This window comes from Paroedura picta, chromosome 2 (assembly GCF_049243985.1).
Source record: "Paroedura picta isolate Pp20150507F chromosome 2, Ppicta_v3.0, whole genome shotgun sequence".
Lineage (NCBI taxonomy): Eukaryota > Metazoa > Chordata > Lepidosauria > Squamata > Gekkonidae > Paroedura > Paroedura picta.
The window spans coordinates 112,095,200-112,117,732 of record NC_135370.1 but is presented as its reverse complement, the minus strand read 5'-3'; the positions used below and the strand labels follow the sequence as shown (position 1 = coordinate 112,117,732).

Sequence of the window (22,533 nt, the reverse complement as noted above, 5' to 3'; positions counted from 1 at the left end):
AATTTGTCAAACAGTTCAAGGGAGTGACTACATTGGTAGAATGGGTCAATATTTGTAGTAGAACTTAAATCAGAAAGCTGTAAGTCAACTTTAAAGAAGAAAGAAAATGAGTGTATTATAAGCAAAGGCTGATTTTACTGCTGAACCTATTTTTCAAATAAATAAATAGGTTTTAACTATAGTAATTTCCCTACAACTCCTTTCTGTGGTCACGAATGCAGTCAATATCTCTTCCCTTTTAGGTCCATTTATAAACCTAGAATGTGAATTTGAATATTAATGATCATTTTATTCATCTGAACAAAGGTACACTTGTTGCTAGGACTGGAATGCCAGATTTGGAATGGTCTGTCAGATTTCATAGAATCCCTAGGCAAAAATAGAAGTGGGACAGTTAAAGGAATGTGATGTCACAACTAGCCATTGAGCATGATTGAAATTGAGCCTCCTGAGACAATGGGTAGTAGACAATGGGTAGTAGACAATGGGTAGTAAATGTCTTTCATACCTACACAGGTATGAAAGACATTTAGTACAGTTCTGAGAAGCAGATCCAATCCTCAACCAAAAAGGTAACATGATAACATTATAACATACAAGTGGGGACTTGAAAAAACCTGGGGTAGTGAAGATCTCATTCCCTCTGCTTTGGATTCTTCGCTCTTCCGTCACTTTCCTCATTTTCTCTAGCTGCTTATCAGGCTTTCTTTTGTTCTCTGTCCATCCAACACTTTCTCGTTCTTTCTTGATTAGTCCTCCAACCTCTTCTGTCTCACATTCACACATGCACCCCTTCTTGTTTGTTCCCAAATACCTTTCTACATAAATTTCCTTGTTCCATTCCCTTCTCTCTCTCATTCACGTGAATGCTCTCTCTCTTACTCTCTCTGTATCTTTTTTCTTTCTCTATTTCCATTCCACTGCAGCCCCACCTACAGTGGTCTGTATTGAACTGTACCTCCACTATTTTGAGGCAGTTAGGGAGGGGAGCTAGGCCAGAGACCAGCTTATACTGAGACAGGAGGTTTTTTTGGCCACTGTTCTGCCCAGTCTTATCAATAACCAATGCGAGAGTTGGAAAAAGTGATTGAGGCAGCAGCACTGAAGTCTCCTTACCACCTGTCCATCTTGCATCACTTTGTCTCTTCCTGTCTAGAATCCTACCCCCTCAGGGCTGGAACAGGCCTTTTCCATCCAATTGCATCTCTGATTATTCCAATTTTCTGTCTCCCTTTCTAAGCTTGCTTTGGATCTCTGTCACTTTTCATTTAGATACCAAGCATCTGAGCACAAAGTAATTAATACCCTTATGTCTGAACTTGGATCTGAGTCTTGTTCAGACAGAAATTTATATGTGGGTACTCTAAGAACATTTGGTAATATTCTTCTATTCTAAGCACTGTGCTGATAACAGTATAATGTGATATTTTTAACACATACACTTGGACTTTAAAAAGCTTTACAACATACTAGGACAACAGGTTATAGGCCTAGGCTACAAATAGGTGAAATCAGTTACATTTTCATCCAATAAACAGGCCTGCTTGCCTTAATATTTAACCACAGGAGTTTTCTATGAACAGTTTCATTCATTGTTCAAATAATCCCTCTCCAAGTGACTGATTAATATTATGTCAATATGGTCTAACAAGAACTCCAAATAAATTGTATTGAAGATAAATTCAAGATTACCATAGGGAAATAAGCTTACCATACTGCTTTTTAATTTTAAAAAATTTAAATACTTACTATGGTGCTTCTGGTTTTGCTGTCAAAAAAGGACTCTTTGTCAGACAAGTCAAATCTGTTGGAACGTTAAAAAACAAAGAAAAAGTGCAAGATAAATTAGCCTTTTTTTTGGCATTTCCAGGGTTTCCCTAGTCAAGAGGACAATCAATTCACAATCTCCTTTATCCCTTGATGTTTAAGAGGGATCAGACAGCAGTCATTCTTCTTCAGATGACTGAAAGGACCAAAGCCATGTCTTGTTGTTTTCAAAGAAAATGGATCAAGTCCTTTTGGTCTTTCCTACATAATGGAAGCACCTTTTGCTATACTAATGTGGTTGTTGGCTTACTTCATTTACTCTTATTTACTAAGGAACAGCAGTCCACAAGTGGTACAGTACATATTTAATTTAGTATGATAAGAGGTGTCATTGTTATTCTGATGAGAAGAACTGCAGAACCTCCTACAATGCTAACTAACATGAGTATTAACTGTCACACAGAAGACTTAGGTTCTGTATTTCCATGGTATTCTAGCTGTGACACTACACTTCCTGAACAGAAAATATTTCTTCATGATTACTTAGCCCAGATTTTACATTAATTCAAATGAAAATTTATCATGTGACAGCTGCTGAAAATTGATCACATGGAGTGAAGTGGGCACTGTAGTTTTTAGCCACACAGAAGATTTCTGTGTAGTTGTGGAAATCCCTTACCATTTTGCAGACAACTACATGATATGGTCTCAAATTGCTACCACATGGTAATAATCATACTATTTCCTTCTAACACATGTTTCAGAGCAGATCACTGATGTGTTTGCTGCACTGTTTACCAACAGTGCCTTCCAGGACACCTAATGGTTTGCTGGGACCCCACTCTGCAAATCCATCTTCATTGTGACCTTAAGAGACTTAACTGTATGAGACCGTCTTTCCCTCTGAATCAGGAACATTACTTTTACCCAGCTGTTGACTATAGTTTGCTTATGGAGCCATTTGAAGACTCCTCTACAAGCTGGACACAATTTTTTGAGCAACTTTTGAACTGTAAGCATGCAGCATATACAACTGTGTATGAGAAAGAATGAAAATTTGCTGTTTTTTATTTTCATTTTGTTAAATTTAGGGAGGTTTCAGCATTTCTTTTTAATTCATTTTACATATGGAAGTCCAATAGGACAACTCTAATTTTAGCTAGGAAGGTTGAATTTATTCGTAAGCATCCTTTTAATGCAAGTTGTAATGAAACTCTGGCCTATGTATTTTTAAATATTCTCATGCTTAGCCTCAAGTAGTACTCCCAGAGGCAATTCTGCTGAAAATGATACCAGTTACAGATGATGAACCTTGACTTACAAGTGTTGTTTTTCCCTAGAGAAGGGATAAGAGAGACGTTTCACTGTCTGTTGTTTGTGTTCGGCCACTTTAGGTTGGATGGGCTCTGTAATTTTTTGAATTACAGAATTAATTTTTTTCAAGAGACCATGTGGCTGATGAATTTGGTATACCTAAGGACAGAAAAGACACACCATTATTTATTTCCTTGAAATCACTGATAAACATATTGGGGATTCAAAAACACACACAAAAATTTGAATGGAGTTCAAGCAACAAGATGAGACTAGGATTCTGAATGTAAACAAAAAAAGATGAGGATTGCTCAGCAACTTACCAATCAAATGCTTAGTATAGGTTCACATTTGTCAGTGAAAACAAAAATCTATGCACTAACACAATTTATATATGTGCAGAATTTTAGAGTTTTTAAAAACAATCACACAGTATATACAGTGCACCCTGACTCTTCATACTTTGAACCACATTACCATTTGGTGATAAGGAAATAATGTTCCTGGATTCACTTTCTTTGGAGGCCATTAGATATGATCAGATCCCTTCCCAACATACAGTCTCCTAATTCAACATTCTTAAAGGTAATGGGTGGGCTATTATAAAATTTGGGAACATAATTAAAATAAGCAATATGATAAATGGAACTGGATCAGCCACTAATACAAAATTCAAACTCAAAGTTTAATTTTAGTTGTACTTGCAATAAATTACTTTGCACTCTGAGGCTGTCTCTTGTTCCATTAGAGACATTTCCCTGCAGAGTCCTGCACTTAATATGCCATTAAATATTTATCCATTTCTCACTTCTGTACCCTGAACAGGTACAGCTACATCTCTCAGAAGCTTCAAATTTATCATATACTTCCGGTCTCTGGTGACAACATGATGTTACTTTTATAATGAGTATTCCAATATTCCTTGCAAATTGAGGGCTGGAACCTGCAAGTTCTCTTATGGTCCACATGTGCAAGAAATGCATGCTTGTGTAAGTAGACTACTAGACTGAAGAATGCACGAACCATCCCAATTTATATGTGCACATTCACATAAAATCATTAATTTACCTCAACACAGAGGCAGGCATTGTTTCCCTATCTTCTTCCTAAAAAGGTAAAGGTATCCCCTGTGCAAGCACCGAGTCATGTCTGACCCTTGGGATGACGCCCTCTAGCGTTTTCTTGGCAGACTCAGTACAGGGTGGTTTGCCAGTGCCTTCCCCAGGCATTACCGTTTACCCCCCAGCAAGCTGGGTACTCATTTTACCGACCTCGGAAGGATGGAAGGCTGAGTCAACCTTGAGCCGGCTGCTGAGATCAAACTCCCAGCCTCGTGGTCAGAGCTTCAGACAGCATTTGGCTGCCTGACCACCCTGCACCACAAGAGGCTCATTATCTTCCTATTTATAAAAACCAACAGCCTAGCAGGCTGTGATGGGTTCTAAAATCTATGAGGCGTGACAGATAATACCCTATCCTAAAGTGGCCACCAGCATCATGAAAGATGGAACCACTAAGAAGTTATTTATAGCAAAACTTTGCGAAAGCCATTTTTGTTTTCATTTTTACCCCGGGCCAAAGCTAAAAATGGCTTTAATAAAAAGGTAATTCCAGGAAAGAGCAGCTGCGAGTAAAGCACAGCCGGTAGTTGGCGATGCAGAGGGCCTGGCTGCAAAAGGAAGAGGTGTGGGCACCTGGGCACCAGTGGTGTGCGTGCCCACTTGGGCATGCACGGCAGCACACACAAAGCAGAGCATAGGCTCCTATTTAACGTGCCATGTGCATTGCCCCGGCCTCTGACTTGGCTACCCGCCCAAACTGCTTCCCTCCCACTTGCATTATGTTATCAGTTGTTTGTAGTTAGTGACTTTATCTCGGGTTTTTCTTTGCTGCAATGGCAGTTTAAGGGCACGGAAATTAGTTTTGGGCAGGGATCCAGTCTGCGCACTGGATGCCTGTGGGTGAGGGGTCTGTTAAGAGACTGGCAAAAAGTAAGCATGGCTGTCCCAGCTAGGGCAGACCAGGGGCTCTGTGCCAGGCAGCAAGAGAGGCCAAATGAGGTGGGCACCCCATTGGTCCTCAGTCTCAATGCCGCCTCATGGTGAGGTCTCCAGGAGCAGGAGGTTGGCCTTCCCGGCTGGGAAGAGTCAGATCCCAATGACTCTTGGAGCCCAGATAAGTAGAATCATAGAATCATAGAATCATAGAGTTGGAAGGGGCCATACAGACCATCTAGTCCAACCCCCTGCTCAACGCAGGATTAGCCCTAAGCATCCTAAAGCATCCAAGAAAAGTGTGTATCCAACCTTTGCTTGAAGACTGCCAGTGAGGGGGAGCTCACCACCTCCTTAGGCAGCCTATTCCACTGCTGAACCACTCTGACAGTGAAAAACTTTTTCCTGATATCTAGCCTATATCGTTGTACTTGAAGTTTACACCCATTACTGCGTATCCTCTCCTCTGCAGCCAGCAGAAACAGCATCCTGCCCTCCTCCAAGTGACAACCTTTCAAATACTTAAAGAGGGCTATCATGTCCCCTCTCAACCTCCTTTTCTCCAGGCTGAACATTCCCAAGTCCCTCAACCTATCTTCATAGGGCTTGGTCCCTTGGCCCCAGATCATCATCGTCGCTCTCCTCTGTACCCTTTCAATTTTATCGACGTCCTTCTTGAAGTGAGGCCTCCAGAACTGCACACAGTACTCCAGGTGTGGTCTGACCAGTGCCGTATACAATGGGACTATGACATCTTGTGATTTTGATGTGATGCCTCTGTTGATACAGCCCAAAATGGCATTTACCTTTTTTACCGCTGCATCACACTGCCTGTTCATGTTTAATTTACAATCCACAAGTACCCCAAGGTCTCGTTCACACACAGTGCTACCTAGAAGCATATCCCCCATCCAGTAGGCATACTTTTCATTTTTCTGACCCAGATGCAGAACTTTACACATATCTTTATTAAATTGCATCTTGTTCTCATTTGCCCATTTTTCCATTGTGTTCAGATCTCGTTGAACTCTGTCTCTATCTTCCGGAGTATTTGCCAGTCCTCCCAATTTGGTGTCATCTGCAAACTTGATGAGTAGTCCCTCCACCCCCTCATCTAGATCATTCATAAATATGTTAAAAAGTACCGGGCCGAGCACCGAGCCCTGAGGTACCCCGCTACTCACCTCTCTCCAGTCTGATGAAACACCATTGACAACAACTCTTTGAGTGCGGTTCTCTAACCAATTCCCTATCCACCTAACTATCTGAAAATCCAGATTGCAGTCCTTCAGCTTTTCCATCAGAACATCATGGGGAACCTTGTCAAAAGCTTTACTAAAATCCCAAGTAAATGACATCAACCGAATTTCCCCGATCCAGCAAACCTGTTACTTGGTCAAAAAATGAAACTAGGTTGGTCTGGCAGGACCTGTTGGAGACAAATCCATGCTGACTTCCTTGGATCACCAAATTGTCCTCCAGATGTTTGCAGATCGCTCCCTTTAATATCTGCTCCATTATCTTCCCCACAACAGAGGTCAGACTCACTGGTCTGTAGTTTCCTGGGTCATCCTTCCTCCCTTTTTTGAAGATCGGAATAACGTTTGCTCTTTTCCAGTCCTCCGAGACATCTCCAGTCCTTAAAGAGGTTCCGAAGATGATGGACAAGGGCTGTGCAAGTTCTCTGGAAAGTTCTTTGAGTACTCTCGGGTGCATTTCATCTGGACCAGGGGATTTGAACTCATCCAGTGCAGCTAAATGCCTCTCGACAACCTCTCTTTCCATGTTAACCTGCCACCCAGACACTATCCTTTGGCTACAGCCATCTCTAGATGTGCCTAAACACTTTGACCTGTGGGAAAAAACAGATGTAAAATAGGCACTAAGCCTTTCTGCTTTCTCTGCATCTTTCGTTAGAGTTTGTACATCCGCACCCAACAGTGGGCCTATTGCCTCCTTTACTTTACGTTTGCTCCTCACATAACTGAAAAATCTTTTCTTGTTACAATGGGCTTCCCTGGCCAATCTTAGCTCACTCTCAGCTTTGGCCTTTCTGATGATTGATCTACAGTTCCTAGTAACCTGTAGGTACTCTTCTTCGGAGCTCTGTCCTTCCCTCCATTTCCTGAACATTTTCCTTTTCTTTCTTAGTTCCTCTTGAAGTTCTCTGTTCATCCAAATAGTCTTCTTAGAGCTCCTGCAGTGTTTTCGTCTTTCTGGGATAGTTATTGATTGAGCATGCAATAGCTCTTGTTTGAGTAGCGCTCACATGCTCCCTTCCCTTCCAGCATTCTCGTCCATGGTATGACACTCATCATGTCTCTGAGTTTATTAAAGTTTGCCCTACGAAAATCCAACATCCGCGTCTGGCTACAAGCTTCCTTGGTTCCCCATCTCAAAAGGAATTCTATGAGGACATGGTCACTTCCCCCTAGGGTTCCCACCTCCTTCACCTCATCCACCAACTCTTGCCTGTTGGTCAGTATTAAGTCCAGTATGGCTGAACCTCTTGTGGGTTCATCTACCATTTGATAAGTGAAATTGTCAGCCAGGCAGGTCAGAAAGTTGCATGACTGAGGACGCTTCGCAGAGTTTGTTTCCCAGCACACATCTGGGAAATTGAAGTCACCCATGATGACAAGGTCCTGCCGCTTGGATATTTTCTCAAGCTGCTCACAAAGTGCAGCATCCACATCCTCTCGTTGGTCAGGCAGTCGGTAGGAGACACCAACCACCACACTGTTTGTTTTCCCCTCGCTTATTTTCACCCAGATGCTTTCCACTGTAGATATGCTCTCCTTCACTAGAATTTCCTGACAGGTAAGCCCTTTCCTCACATACAGTGCCACTCCTCCACCTCTTCGATCTATTCTGTTTTTTCTGAACAGTTCATATCCATCCACCATTACATTCCAGTCATGAGAATCATTCCACCAAGTTTCTGTGATGCCTACTAGATCATACCTTTCCATCAGCATGAGAAGTTCCAGCTCTTCCTTTTTATTGCCCATGCTTCGGGCGTTAGTATAAAGACATCTGAATTCTTTTACTTTTGGTTCCCTATGAGCTGGCCTTGCCGGTTGGGCTGCCTCCGATCGTTTTCCTTCCATACACTCCCTATGTTGATCGTCTCCTTCCCTTAGTGGCTTTAGTTTAAAGCTCTCCTGATGAATCTCCCCAGGTTCCTGCCAAACACATTCTTCCCCAGTTTCAATAAGTGCAGTCCATCAGGTGCTAGTAGGCCTTCCTCAAGAAAGCCTATCCCATGGTCCCAGAAACCAAATCTCTCCTGCCGGCACCAACTACGCAGCCAGTGATTCACCTCCATTACTCTTCCTCTCCCGATGCATTCCTCTTCCCTTGACAGGCAAGATTGAAGAGAATACCACTTGTGCCCCCATTTGCTTGAGCTTCCTCCCCAGATCTTGATAGTCTTTTTTAATAGGAGCGATGGTATTCAGGGACATGTCATTTGTTCCCACATGGACCATCACAAATGGGTAGTGATCCGTAGATTTGAGAAGTTTGGGCAGCCTTTCTGAAACATCTTTACTTTTTGCCCCTGGCAAGCAACACACCTCTCGGGTTAGCGGGTCGGGCCCAGCCACATGGCGATCCATTCCTCTTAGCAGGGAGTCTCCAATTACCAGTACTCTCCTTTTTTTTTTTCTTCTCAACTCCATTTCCTTCTGTCCCCGTGGCCTCTTCCCTTTGTCTTAGAGTTTGTTTTGGGACCTCTTCCCTTGTTGACCCTTGCACCTCCTCTGCAAGGGCCTGAAATCTATTCTGGAGCTCCAAAGGCCCCGAGAACTGTCTCGCCCTTTGCCGTTCAGTCTTTTTCCGAACTGCCTGCAGAGGCTCCCAAGTGTGGTCAATCTCCTTATCCTCTTCAGGACTGGTTGTATTCCCTTTATTCCAAGTTGTAGAGCTCTGGACTATGAACTCCTCCCCTTTCTTACTTTGGGTCAGAGTAATAATTCTATTTTCTAGTCCCCTAATCTTTTCCTCCAAAAGTCTTACCAGCTTACACTTGGGGCAGCTGTAGTCCATCTTGTCTTCTGGGAGGAAGGCAATCATGTTACACTCACTGCAGATGATGGGATGAGTGTCCTGGAGGTCCATTGTAATGTCTAGGCAGTGCAAGTACTAGGGAAATATAATCTACTGATATAATCTACTGATTCTAATTGCGTGGCCAAGAACTCCAGGCTAAGAGCCACAGGCCAAGAGCCCTTTGTCTCTCGCGCCTCTGGCGAGGAGCAGCCCTTTTTAATCCTCCCAACAATTACCCAGCAAGTAGCAGCCGGATGGCTGCAACCGGACGGCTGCAACTCATTTCCCATGCTGTGCCAACACTCAGCGTGGTGGCATGGGGTGTTAAATAAATGCTGTGGCCTTAATATTGCCCAAAAAATGGTGTTGTGTCTTCCTTGCCAGTGCCATTCTGCTAGTCAACCAACACCCTTTATGTGCGATGTGCCTAAAACGTATGCAAAATGCTGCTTTTTGGAAAGAGAACATTGTCTCGTCTGTCCATGGATTGTCTAGACACATCATGAAATCTGGCAATTCGTATCTTGCATGCTTAGTGTAGAGTTACCTTATGGGCACAGAGAATTTGCAGGCAGTGTGGGACATGCTATCCATATGGACTTAGTACAAGAAGATCACATTTAATTCTGGACCGGGCAGGCAGGCTTGTCTACATGATGGCAATCGTATCATACTGCAAAATAGTACCAAGCACCTCCATGTGCACATTAAAAGCAAATTTCAATTTGTCAACATATTACAAAATCTGTCTACCTTAACAGCTCACAGCATACACAGTTCATATATTTCTATCACACTACGACTTGTACCACAAACTGAGTAGCAAAACAAAATAAAACAGAAATAAATAACAATAAGAAATTCAGAGGACTGCCTTCTGGGTTCTTAGACAGATTCATTTTGTGACTACTGGTTAAGACAGTTTATTAACCTGCTTGTTTTACATAAGGTGAGAATTGCTCCCAAGAACGCCCAGTGAATTGTCTGACACAGTATTCCTTTGAAAAGCAAAAATTAAAAGAAATATTCAACAAACCTTTTTGGTAGGCATCTTCAGTTTCATAAATTCTGCTTCTCGGCACAAAACACTCCAAGGTGCATGGATTTTTACAAATCCAAGCCCATGTATTTTAGTCTTCAAAAGGGAGAGGAGAAAAAGAAAAAAACTTAGAACAAAAACATGAAAACACGAATGTGTTTAATTGAAAACAAATCCTAAAGGATTATTCTTCAAAAAGTATGTTTAAAAATGAATTTATTTGATAACTGGATGAAAAGTAGCAGTAGTGAGAAAGCAATGGAGCACTAAATAACAACAACAACAACAACAACAATAACTACAACAACAACAAACTTTAATCTTATAGCCCACCCTTCTCTGGTAGGCTCAGGGTGGTTAACAAACAATCAAGCATTCCAATATAATTTCAATAAATAAACAAACATTAAAACTTTAATTAAATAAATCAACTTGGTTAAAAATAATTAAATAAATAAAATGCCATCTCTCCTTATATTTAAAAACCTTCTGAAGCCAGGGGCTTGGTCAGTGTTAGAGCAGAGTCTTTCAATGGTTTTCATATGGTCTTTCAGGTAGGAAGGCCAGTGTCTCGCTGATATTGAACTCCTGGTCTCAGTCATAGGCCTGGCAAAACAGCTTATGTCTTACAGGCCTTCTGGAATCAGTTAAAGTCCTAGAGGGCCTTGATCTTGCTCAGCAGAGTGTTCCACCAGTCCAGAGTCCTGGCTGAAAAAGCCCCGGCCCTGGTCAAGGTCAGTTTTACTTACTTGGGGCTAGGGACTCTGAACAGATTTTGATCCCAGATCATTTAGGGCTCTGAATCTGATTCAGTCTCCAATCTGGAGCCAGTGCAGCTGGAAGAGCATGGGTGTTATATGTATTCTCTGTGGGGTCCTGGTAAGGATCTGAGCTGCCACATTCCAGTGTAGCTTCAGGGGCTGGCCTGCTTCAACGGGATGAACTGGCTAGAGATGACAAAAAAGGAGCTTGGAGGGGAAAACCTGTTTGGGTCGTTGAGTAGAGGCTTGATGGAATGTTATTTATTTCCATGCATAAAAACCTTCACTTGCCCCTTTTCACACATGATGCCTATTTAAAGAGTCAGGACATTTTCCTCCCTTTAGGCTTCTTCTTGGCAACTGGTACAAATTTTTTGAATAAACCAGTATTCATCAAAAGTTTGTGAGCAGACAAAAATAGAGTCAGTTTATTTATTTATTTAGAAAAATGCATATGCTGCTTTTCCAGAGATTTGACATGGATCATAAAAAATAATATAAGCATTATCAAGACATAAGAACAAGCCAAGGGCATAACATTCAGCCACAAAAGATTGTTTATATCTGTATAACAGCCTTCAGGCTAGAAGCAGATAATAAAAACAGCTTTAAAAAGATGAAATCCAGAGCCTGGGGGAAAAGAAATGCTTTGGGCTGGTGTCTAAAAGACAGCTAGATAGGCATCAGGTAAGCATCCAGGATAAGTGGGCCACCACTGAAAAGGACCTGTGTCTAATTGCCCCTTGCTTGACTTTTGCTGGTTCTCTTTACTTCCCTCTGCAGTCTGACAAGATGACAACATCAGCTCATTGTTAATACACGTGTATCAAGAATGCAGTCAGAGAATTCTAAAGGTAATTCTGTTTCTGAAGAACATATGTGAGTTTATTTATTTTCAAATTCATATGCCATATTTGAGACCCAGCATGGTTCTGGAGAACCAGGTTTGATTCCCCACTCCTCCACATGTGGCTGGCTGAGTGACCTTGAGCTAGTCATGGTTTTCTTGTATAGCAGTTCTCTCCAAACTCTCTCAGCTCCACTAACCTCACAGAGTTTCTGTTGTGGGGAGAGGAAAGTAATGATAATTGTAAGTTGCTCTCAGATTCTTTTGAGTAGTGAAAAGCGGGATATAAAAAAAACAGCTATTCTCTTTTGTGTAATGCAACCGGTCCACAGTCGCATCACTGCCACTTTCCTGTACACTAATATTCAGCAGGATGTGCCTGGGGGGCATGAAACTTAAGAGCCTGTTGCATCATGCCTCTTTCATAAATTAATTAACCCTCCTTCCTAATCAGCTGTAGTGAGTATTCCACGCTGATTGGTTTTGATTTTTCTCATCTTCTTTGCCTCCTCAACACCAAAGTTGTTGAGGCAGATTTATTAGGGCACTAGTAGGTTGATTGCCTTATTAGTCACAGCTGGCAAAACAGGTACAGATGAAATAATTAAGCTGTAAGCCCCGAATTTGGAAAGCACCTTGAGGCATTGACTAAATGGTGGACGTTTCTCAGACCAGAACCTTAGGGATAATATGGTCAAGGAGAACTGGAACAGAAACCCCCTTGGAGATACCATTATTACTGACTTTGTGCTAGGAAGAATGGATATAGCATACCTCCATCAAATAACTGTACATGCTTAGAAAGGAGAAGCCTGGGTGCCCCTGATGGAATAATTACCACTGTGGATTTGCCCTGACAGTAAGGTGCTTAAGAAGAAGAGGCCTGACTCTTCTGCATCTTCTACCTATTTGTAGAAGATGTGTCCAGGTCTGGCAGGTCTTCCACTCATCTATTAGAGAATCATCAGTAGGCACTGGAAATAATTAATGCTAATTACAGGCTCCCAGTAAGCCTATGTTAAAAGGCCAGTCCCTATCAAGCAGTGGCGCAGCATGCTTTGCCATAAAGGTGCCACATGTACTGCTGCTTTGGCTCATGGACCTAGCTGCCTAAGAGTTGGGGAGCCTGGGGGTGATCAAATCCCCAACACTACAACTATAGTTTAGAAACAGTTGATTGACTTTTCTGCCTAGTGCATATGCTTGTTATAATAAATACTATTATGGATCTTTATTTTTCCAATGTATTGGGCTGGCTCCTTTTATTCTGTGTCTTGGTGCACTTGAGAGCCAGGTGTAGTGGTTAAATGTGGTGGTCTCTAATCTTGAGTTCCCACTCTTCTGCATGCAGCCAGATTGCTTCAGGTGGTAAAAAACAGGGTACAAAAATCCTCCATCTCTTCTTCTACCTGTGCTATTTTCTTTCAGTTAAAAGCATTGTCATATTTATATTGCAATTATATTTAGCATTGTCAAGGAGAAATAAGGTTTCCCCATCACTGAATCCACATGCCTATAAAAGTTTTTGCCTTTCAGACTGCTGTTAGTTCCACTATCTTAAAAATTGGCAGTTCAGTCACTCCTACAGTAATGCCTGTATCTAATGCTATATTTACCAGCAGGAACATATGGCTGTAATTCATAATCTATTTACTACTTAGGGACCCAATGAATGCAGTTTGAGTTCCTGATACATATTTTTGGGAAAGGAGTTTCAATTTATTTAACTCAAATTAGAATGACGGCTGCCTCCCATTCTCCAATCCTGGTCCTGATCTGAAAGACTGTAGTTTTATTAAGTAATCAATTCTCAAATAGCAATCTGAGTGATCAAAACAATGTTCTGCTGTAATGTTCTTTTTACTTATGATTTAAGACGATTAAGAACTGATGAATTAGGATCTGAACGGTAGTTTTAAAACCTCTTCTTGCCAAACACTTCAGTATTTCCAAAAACGCAACCTTCAAATCCACAAGCTCAATCCTCTCGCCCCTTGGTTTCATTGCTCTTTCTGCCTTACTACTTTACATGAGCATACAGCCTGTTTTCATCCTGCCGCCCTGTGCACCTGCTTACTAGAAATCCATTTCCCAAGGGACATAAATAGTTGCCAATCTTCAACGTGGCACAGCTTCAAAAACATGTACTAGTTTACTTCACAGAAGAAAGTTTAATCAACTTAACATATGCTTTCCTTTCTGTTTTAACTGATATTAAGGTAAATAGTAAGATTTCATAGGAGTGTCAGTGACAGCTTTTGAAGCCAAACAAACAACTCCATGAAATACCTTTGCCCTTTATCTGACCAAATGTTGGGTTCTGTGTCTCATGTCGTATATACACTTACTTTTTAAATATAATGTATCAATGCTAAGTATTAGGTAAAAATAGTATCTTATCAGAAACATATTACATGTCTTTTACAGGATAGTTCTTCCTTAACTTTTGTACAAACTATTGAAGATAAGAAAAAGGGGCAATCAAGCACAACTGACTCATAGTGACCCCATAGTGATCCGGAATGGGACATTCCAGGTAAGAAACAAGTACAGATGGTTTGCCATTTCCTTCCTCTGCATAGCAACCCCAGTCTTCCTTGGTGGTCTCCCATACAAGTACTGACTGTGGCTGACCCTGCGTAGCTCCCAAGTCCTGAGGAGTTCAGGCAAAGAATTAGCAGGGAGCTAAAATAATAGTTATGTCATTATATCATAGACTAGAATAATTGGTGAAGGAATCCTATTTATATAATACACATGCTATTTTAATGCAAATATACAAATCAACTTTTACATAACATTCTTTTGAAATTATTTATACAAAAGTTTACTTAGTCCAACCACATTTTATTTTTGGCAGTAATAATGTCATGAAGCTAAAGGACATAACAGGAAATGTTGAGTAGTTGAGGTACCACAAAGTAAGATAAAAATTAAGAACGTTAATTTTTTAAAGCCACAGTCCCATGCATTCCTACATAAAAGCAATTATCACTGAGCTAAGTCAGACTTATATCTCAATAAATGTGTAATGGGTTGCATTGTGTGATGGATAGCACTTTTTAAAAGCTTAGAAATGTTGCACAAACAGCTGAAGGACTATGAATAGTTATTTTTTCACAGAAGCAGAGAGCCCTAAGTGAAATACTACTCCAAGAGATCTGATTGGTTAGCATTACCTGAGCAGAGAAAGATTTCTGAACTGGATATTGAAAAGAATTCAGTCTAATTTTAGCCCTTGGTGAGAAGAGTCATGTACTGAGAATTTTGGACTTCAGCCCTGACTGAGAAATTTCCCAGATCAGAGAACTAGGGAAAATTGGCAACAATGAGTGGATAGTTAGATGGAGACCCCCATTCATGCCAAAGAAAAGGGATAGATCTTCTAGTGAGAGGCTTTTCCTACCCAGTCAAACAAAAAGTTAGCTCTGAAGAATGCAGAGATCCCTGGTTTTGTATGGTCAGAAAGTGCATTTAGAGATATTAAAGGTCTGTTAAAAATTCAAGACAAGTATTGGTGTTTCAAGAGAAGGAGTTTGAGTACTTGAAAATATATACCAGCCTTCTGGCAACAAAACAGTCAGAGAATACTCAAAATAAGTGTGTTGGAGTGTTTGGGAAAACAATGGAACAAAAATCTCTCAACAAAGATTTAAGTCACTGCGAACACCTTAAGAAATTATCATCAGCCTCACACATAAGGACTAAAGCAGTGGTTCTCAACCTGGGGGACCCCTTTAAGGGTTGAACAACGCTTTCACAGGGGTCGCAGGAGGGCAAGCAGCTTGACTGGGGGGTGCCATCCACACCACATCCTTGTGGGGTAGATCGAGATAGAGAGTTTGTCTGTCTGGAGCAGCAGAAAAGAGCGAGATTGACATGGTGAGTCAAGAGGCAGAACTGAACTGAGAAACCCCAGGAAAAAAATGATTTATATACAATCCATGAACAATGGATCTTCACACCATTGGTCAGATTCGGTTTAATTTCTGTGAAAGAACACTGGCATAATTTTATGGTTTGTGGTCACCACAACATGAGGAACGGTATTAGAAAGGTTGTGAACCACTGGACTAAAGTCTGTACATATACTGGTTTTACCTCAGAAATTTAATCCCCTGATTTTTACCTGACCTTTCCCCCCTATGTTAAATAAAATATTTTATTATTTTTGAATTTCAAAATGCCTCGAGTGCCATTTAAGTTGTTTAACTTACAATGTTTAAATTATCCTTCCCTCAGGTTCCTGGACTGAACCAACGGCCAAAATGATGTTCTGTGACAGGGTGGGACAGTCAGAGTTCTTCAGCAAAGAAGAAAACACATTAGTAGGGCAGCACAGTCAGCAAAGGAAAAGAAAAGCAGAGGGAAAATCTCATGCTGAAGAACAGAAGTGGATGGGGTTGTCATAACTGTACAAGAATGAATAAACGGTAGGTCTAGGAATGGAATTTTTAAAAACTTTAAAGCTGGCTTGCTTGTATTAAAATTTATTATCAAGATACTTTCAATATATTATGATGAAAGAGGAGTTAGTTGTTTGAAACACTTTTAATATAAGATGTGAAAAGAAACTGAGCATCACTGTATGCATGCAGAAGTGAATTTTCTTAAAAGACGTTATTAGAGAATGAATCAATATAAGATCTTGATTACTTGCAGCATGACCACAAAGGACAAATAAAATTTATGGGACTAATCAGTTTGAATGCTGGCAGCCCCATTTGTTGTAACTAGTTTTATACGCATGCAGAGAACTGTTAATCAGTTCAGAAGCTTTGGCTTAAGAAAGCAAGATCCAATGAAAGAGAATCAAATTTTAGCTTAACTTTTAGATTCAAAAATTATTTTGATTGTTTTCTGGATTATGTATGTTAAGCACAATTTAGTTAACTGTATAAGGATGTTACAAGGAGCTGTCTAGGTTCCAAAGGCCTGCAAGATGAAACTCTTCTGCTAGGCATTTGGTTTGGGCCAGGGTAGAGACAGCTATTAGATCTTAGGTCCCTCTGCCCTTTGGCAATCTGAACCCCCCCCCCCCCGGCCAACATCGCCAGGTTCACCTATTTGGAACAGCGACCATGACTGTGAACAGTAGAGCTGAGGGCCTGCATGTGTGCTAGGATGTTAACTATGCCATCATTGTTCACTTGATTGTTCATATTGATAGTAATGGTTTTTATATGTTTTAATCTTCCAATGTGAACTACCATGGGCTAGCTGGGCTGAGAGTGGCGGTATACAGGTTTAAGTAATAAATAAATAGAGATATGTTTGTAGAAATTAGCCCATATAAACAAATGCTCAATAGCAACATGAATGTGTATGATTACTTTTCAAGATTATCAGGAAAGAAGTTATATAAACAAAATAAATCCTTCTTATGATACTATACGTTAGACATGGCACTTCAGTAGGTGAGCTAGATTCAATAAAGGGTAAGTTTTTAATGTCTTTAATGCAGCAATAAATAGAATCTGAACTGAAAAATTATTTTCTAGAAACCATTGATGATCCAGATGTTCTGGTATCATATTGACACTGGCCACCCTAATGTGTAGTTTGCAGCAGCCAATTGAGAACAAACTGCTCCTTTTGAAAATAATTTGACCAAGGTTATCATGTTGTCATTAGTCTGTATTCACTCCATGTTTTATTTCACGTGTCCTGACACTTTGCTTTGGCTATGCTGTTGGAAAGAAATATATGGAACCATTTTAAGCTGCCTTGAACCACGATGAATGGGTGAAGTATAAATACTTAAATGAATAAATTGCAGTGTCATTGTATCTAGGATCCCAACATTTAACATTGTCTTTTGCTAAAAGACACCCATGAATAAACTGAGGTTGCTATTGCAGTCAATATAACTTTTTGCAAGAGAACTGGAAATGCGGCTGATAGAGATCCTAGAAATAGCAACATGAAGAATATGTCCATTTTCTGAAGACTATTTCAGGGTTTCAGCAAAAGAAAGCCTCAATATTAAATTTTAATGCAAAACTTCATATTCAGGTTTCTGTTTTAAATACATTGGCCTGTGTTCTGTCCACAAATTGCATTCTTGGAAGTGATCCAAGGATTCAGAATGGAATATTAAAATAGTCCCACAGTTGTTTTTTTTTTATTTGCACATTCAGCTAGCAAAGAGTGATATTGGCTGCATTATTGGCATGTTTTGTTGACAGCACCAGTCACCTGTTGGCAAGGATCTTTTCAAACTTGCCCTTCCCATCTCTCAACAAAGGTCCATTCAATTTGATGTGTATTGCATGCGAGGTACTGTGGATTTGGGGGAAGGGACAAGGATTCTAATCCTGGTAGAAGACCAGGATATGAGAATTTCTGCCACATATCTAGGTTTGATGTGGATCTTCTCCAAGTACTATTTTCTTAAATAATGTTATACAAATTACTTCTTAACATGGAATCAAATTAAAAAAAACATACTGCTCTGTAAAAAACTGAGAATCTTCAGCATTGAAGAGTTGATTTTTATACTCTGCTTCTCACTACCTGAAGGAGTCTCAAAGCAGTTTACAATTGCGTACCCCTTCTCTCCCCACAAAAGACACCTTGTGACTTAGGTGAGGTTGAGAGAGCTCTGAGAGAACTGTGACTAGCTCAAAGTCACCCAGATGGATGCATGTGGAGGAGCGGGGAATAAACCTGCTTCTCCAAGTTAGAGGTCACCACTCTTAACCACTACTCCAAGCTGGCTCTTCTTGGGTATTTACTCAGTTCAAAAATTGATAATTAAACACTACATTTATTTCAACAATACAATGCAACTATTTAATCAACTTGATTTTTCCCTCCAGCCTTATGGTCCATGCACAATTAAACTCTTATATAAGATGTGTGGGTTCAAAGGAACTCTGCAAAATTCAATTCATGCTGGAAATGGTTCTGCAATTACAGAATGAAGTTTAGTGGGTCCTCATCATCAGGCCCATTATATTTTGACCTGTCACACAGCTATTAAAACTGACTGGCAATTTCACCTAGATTTATGGAGCCATTCAACAAAGTGTGTTAAAGATGGGCTTAGTTGTAAGTTGAGGTGTATGGTAAACAAATCACACAAATACACTGCCACATGCCAGACTTTGCTAATTCACATTCCTAGGTTAGGCTGGATAATGCCAATGGTCCAGCTTGGTGTAGTGGCTAGGAGTGTTGACTTCTAATCTGGCATGCCGGGTTTGATTCTGCATTCCCCCACATGCAGCCAGCTGGGTGACCTTGGGCTCGCGACAGCACTGATAAAGCTGTTCTGACCGAGCAGTGATATCAGGGCTCTCTCAGCCTCACCCACCTCACAGGTGTCTGTTGTGGGAAGAGGAAAAAGGGAAGGTGACTGAAAGCCACTTTGAGACTTCTTCAGGTAGAGAAAAGCGTCATATAAGAAACAACTCTTTTTCTTCGAATCCTGATTAAACATCAGAGACTTGTGTAAAGGATAAAAATGTATAAGAAGGACACAAAATGAGAGCCAGCTGAGTGGCTACAGTGTCAGACCAGGATCTGTGGGACATAAGAAACTTGCTGGGTGAACTTGGGGCAGTCACACAGTCTCAGTCAAGATGATCTCACAGGTTTTTTGTGAGGATAAAACAGAAAAGACAAAGTAAGCACTTACGAAGAAAGCAGGGTATAAATGAACTAAATAAAATAAATGTACTGGTAAGCAAGCACTGCAGCTTTTGAAATAGTGTTAGGGTCAGAGAAAAAGAAAGTGAAACTATAAAAAATAGGGACAATTAGCCTCAGACTGACAGACTACCCTTGCAGATACATGGAAGTCTATAAAGAACTCTTGATCAGAGAAGTTAACTGGGACCTTTATGTAACGCCCTAGGTCCCCTTGAAATTCAGTAAATATCATCATTCATTTTCACCCTTGCTCCACTACACTGAGGAACTGGCAGAAAGAGTCACATCCTTATGGGAGTCAGTAATGACAAAGTCAATATATACTTCCGTGGGAATCTGTCCACTGGTTTGTCTTGGAAACATGCCTCATTAAAAAAAAATCATATTCTTTACTTGTCTCCTCCATCCTACAGAATCCTGACAATGTATTATTTATTCATATGAAGGTGATAAACTAATATGGGTTGGCATTAGTTAATATATTAAGTAATGGTAATTCTCCTTAATTAATTTATACACTTGTGCAAATATTAACACATTAATGAATATTATTAATATTCATTAATAAAATATTAATATGGGTTCATACTAACATAGATTGTAAGGTTTAAAATATCAAAAGATCAAGTGGCCAGGCCGATCACGTGGTTCTTTCTTTTGGAACCGACACTTTTCTAGAGGGAACCCTTTTCCATAGAAAATGCCCATAAATGGCCTCTAATTGGGCCTGCAAGCGTTACATCCAAGTCATGAGATGAAATCCTGGAAAAGAAACTCCTGTGATGGAGCTGCAGTGTTTAGGCTTCAAATTTTAGTTAAGAGATAATCTAAAATGATGATTATTTTCTATATCAATCATGTACTGTCAAGTGGTTCAGGAAAATACAAACATCCATCTTGTCACTCTACTCACCTGCCATCGTGATCACATATTTGATGCCAACAGGCATCCATGGTATGACATTTGGTGAATGTAGACACTATACTATGGTTAAAATACTATATGAAATACAGGATAAATTGTAGAATCACAATTATTATACCTTCATAAAACAAACTGGATGACACAGTGATGGATTGACCAATAGTTTTGTAGGCATGACTAGAATGCCTGGTAGGTACAGATTAAAAAACTCATGTAAAGTATAAGTCCTTTTCATACAACCAAAGAGTTTTCACTGAATGTGTGCCTTGATGGTGAGGTTAATGGGAGGAGGAGGAGGCAATAGTTAATTCCACCATTGGTCCTTGGGGTGCTCTCTCTCTCTCTCTCTCTCTCACACACACACACACACACACACACACACACACACACACACACACACACAGCCTATGGAGAGAGGCCAGCTGAGTTCCTTGTTAGCCCCTTTTGAGGGCAGTACTGTAGGAGTCTTTGGTTGTGTTTGAGGTAAAAATGTAAAGCTACTTTCTAACAACTTTCTAGCACTTACTCTCCACACCAGTGGTCCCCAACCTTTTTATCACCGGGGACCAGTCAATGCTCGACAATTTTACTGAGGCCCGGGGGGGGTAGTCTTTTGCCGTGAGATGTCGGTGCTACCTGAGCCCCTGCTCCACTTGCTTTCCCACCGGTGCCCCTGACTTCCCGCCACTCGCTGAGGGGCGCTGCCAGCAGCAGCTGCACATTGCCACGCCAAGGGGGAGCCCCAGCCATGGCGGCCGCCAGTGGCAGAGTGGCAGGGCAGCCCCGGACACAGCAGCCTCGGAGGAGGATGAGGAGGAGCTGCGGACCAGTACTGACTGATCTACGGACCAGTATCTGTCCCTGGACCGGGGGTTGGGGACCACTGCTCTACACGTTGAGTCTTCTGATTCTGTTCCTGGAAACCTCCATATTACGTGAGCTACAGTAAAGTCTTCATAGTGCCCAGTGTGTTTACCCCCATGCAAAAGAAAATGGAATAACTGACTGTAATACAATGTTGCCCTAAAGGTTCACCATAACCTAGCTGCAGCATAACAACACTTTCCATAAACAAGATGTGAGTGATAGCCTAGGAGATAACTGCAAAATATGTTTGATTTCTATCAATCTCTTGAAGTTTTCAGTAGCTCATAAACCTTTTAGAATCTTGCCCATTAGACTTAGCAAATGTTAGCATCTCTAATAAAAAAATAAAGTGAATAATTACATCTTCATCTCTTTCCAACTCAAGACCCGCCTGCATAAGATTGCTTTCATATTCTTCTCTGCGAAATCTCTTGTCATCTTCATGGTAGTCCATGTGTGGTTCCTTTTCATCCATGTTCATCTCTTCTCCTTTTCCAGGAAGTGGCTGATCATGTTTGACACTACGAGGCCCCAAATCGTTAAAATGGATTCGTCTGGTGAGTGTTCTGCTGAAAGAGGACTTCTTGTAGTGGTAAACCAGAATATAATCCACTTTCCTTTTTCCATCTCTAAAATAAAGCCCATACTTGCAATTGGCATCTGGATCTTGTGAAAACAAATTTAATATCTGCAGCCAAAAGAAAAGAAGAGTTTTAGTTATCTCTTTAGCTTAGAAAGAGTAAATATTAAGTACTAAATATTTCTTTTCAGAGACAGTAGGAGTATCCTGTGGCCAATGTTTTTAGGACAGAACATTATATTATGTGGAATCACTTTTAAAAAATATTTTCCAAATGAAGAAGAGTTGGTTCTTATATGCCGCTTTTCTCTTCCTGAAGGAATCTCAAAGCGGCTTACAGTCGCCTTCTCTTCCTCTCCCCACAACAGATACCCTGCGAGGTAGGTGAAGTTGAGAGAGCCCTGATATCACTGCTTGGTCAGAACAACTTTATCAGTGCTATGGCGAGCCCAAGGTCACCCAGCTAGTTGCATGTGGTGGAGCACAGAATCAAACCCGGCTCGCCAGATTAGAAGTCCGCACTCCTAATCACTACACCAAGTTGAAGTCACTGGAAGAACAATGTAAGGAGAAAAGGAATCTTTAAGCCAGGAGAAATCATTAACAATTTTAGAATAAACTGTTATCAATATATTGATGATGACATACAGCTCTATATCACTTTACCTAAACACTTGGTGACCCAACACACACTTTGAACTAGCCTTACTGCTTTGCTTAAGTGGTTAAG

General features: G+C 40.7%; 1 protein-coding gene and 1 long non-coding RNA gene across 6 annotated transcripts in view; one reads left to right on the top strand and one right to left on the bottom strand.

Moving 5' to 3' along the window:
- Positions 1-22,533, bottom strand: part of ANO1 (anoctamin 1) — a 188,621-nt gene that overhangs the window by 94,036 nt on the left and 72,052 nt on the right. For all 5 annotated transcript variants that reach the window (XM_077322083.1, XM_077322085.1, XM_077322084.1 and 2 more), the window contains exons 3-6: positions 21,585-21,911; positions 10,165-10,263; positions 3,089-3,240; positions 1,750-1,804 (exon numbers count right to left, since the gene is read on the bottom strand). In XM_077322083.1, coding sequence (XP_077178198.1) covers positions 1,750-1,804; positions 3,089-3,240; positions 10,165-10,263; positions 21,585-21,911 — 633 coding nt within the window. The remainder of the gene's footprint in view (positions 1-1,749; positions 1,805-3,088; positions 3,241-10,164; positions 10,264-21,584; positions 21,912-22,533) is intronic.
- Positions 512-21,876, top strand: LOC143830133 (uncharacterized). The gene is made up of 5 exons (XR_013228359.1): positions 512-572; positions 11,712-11,782; positions 14,203-14,311; positions 16,018-16,208; positions 21,722-21,876. It is a non-coding gene; the product is annotated as an uncharacterized LOC143830133 (long non-coding RNA).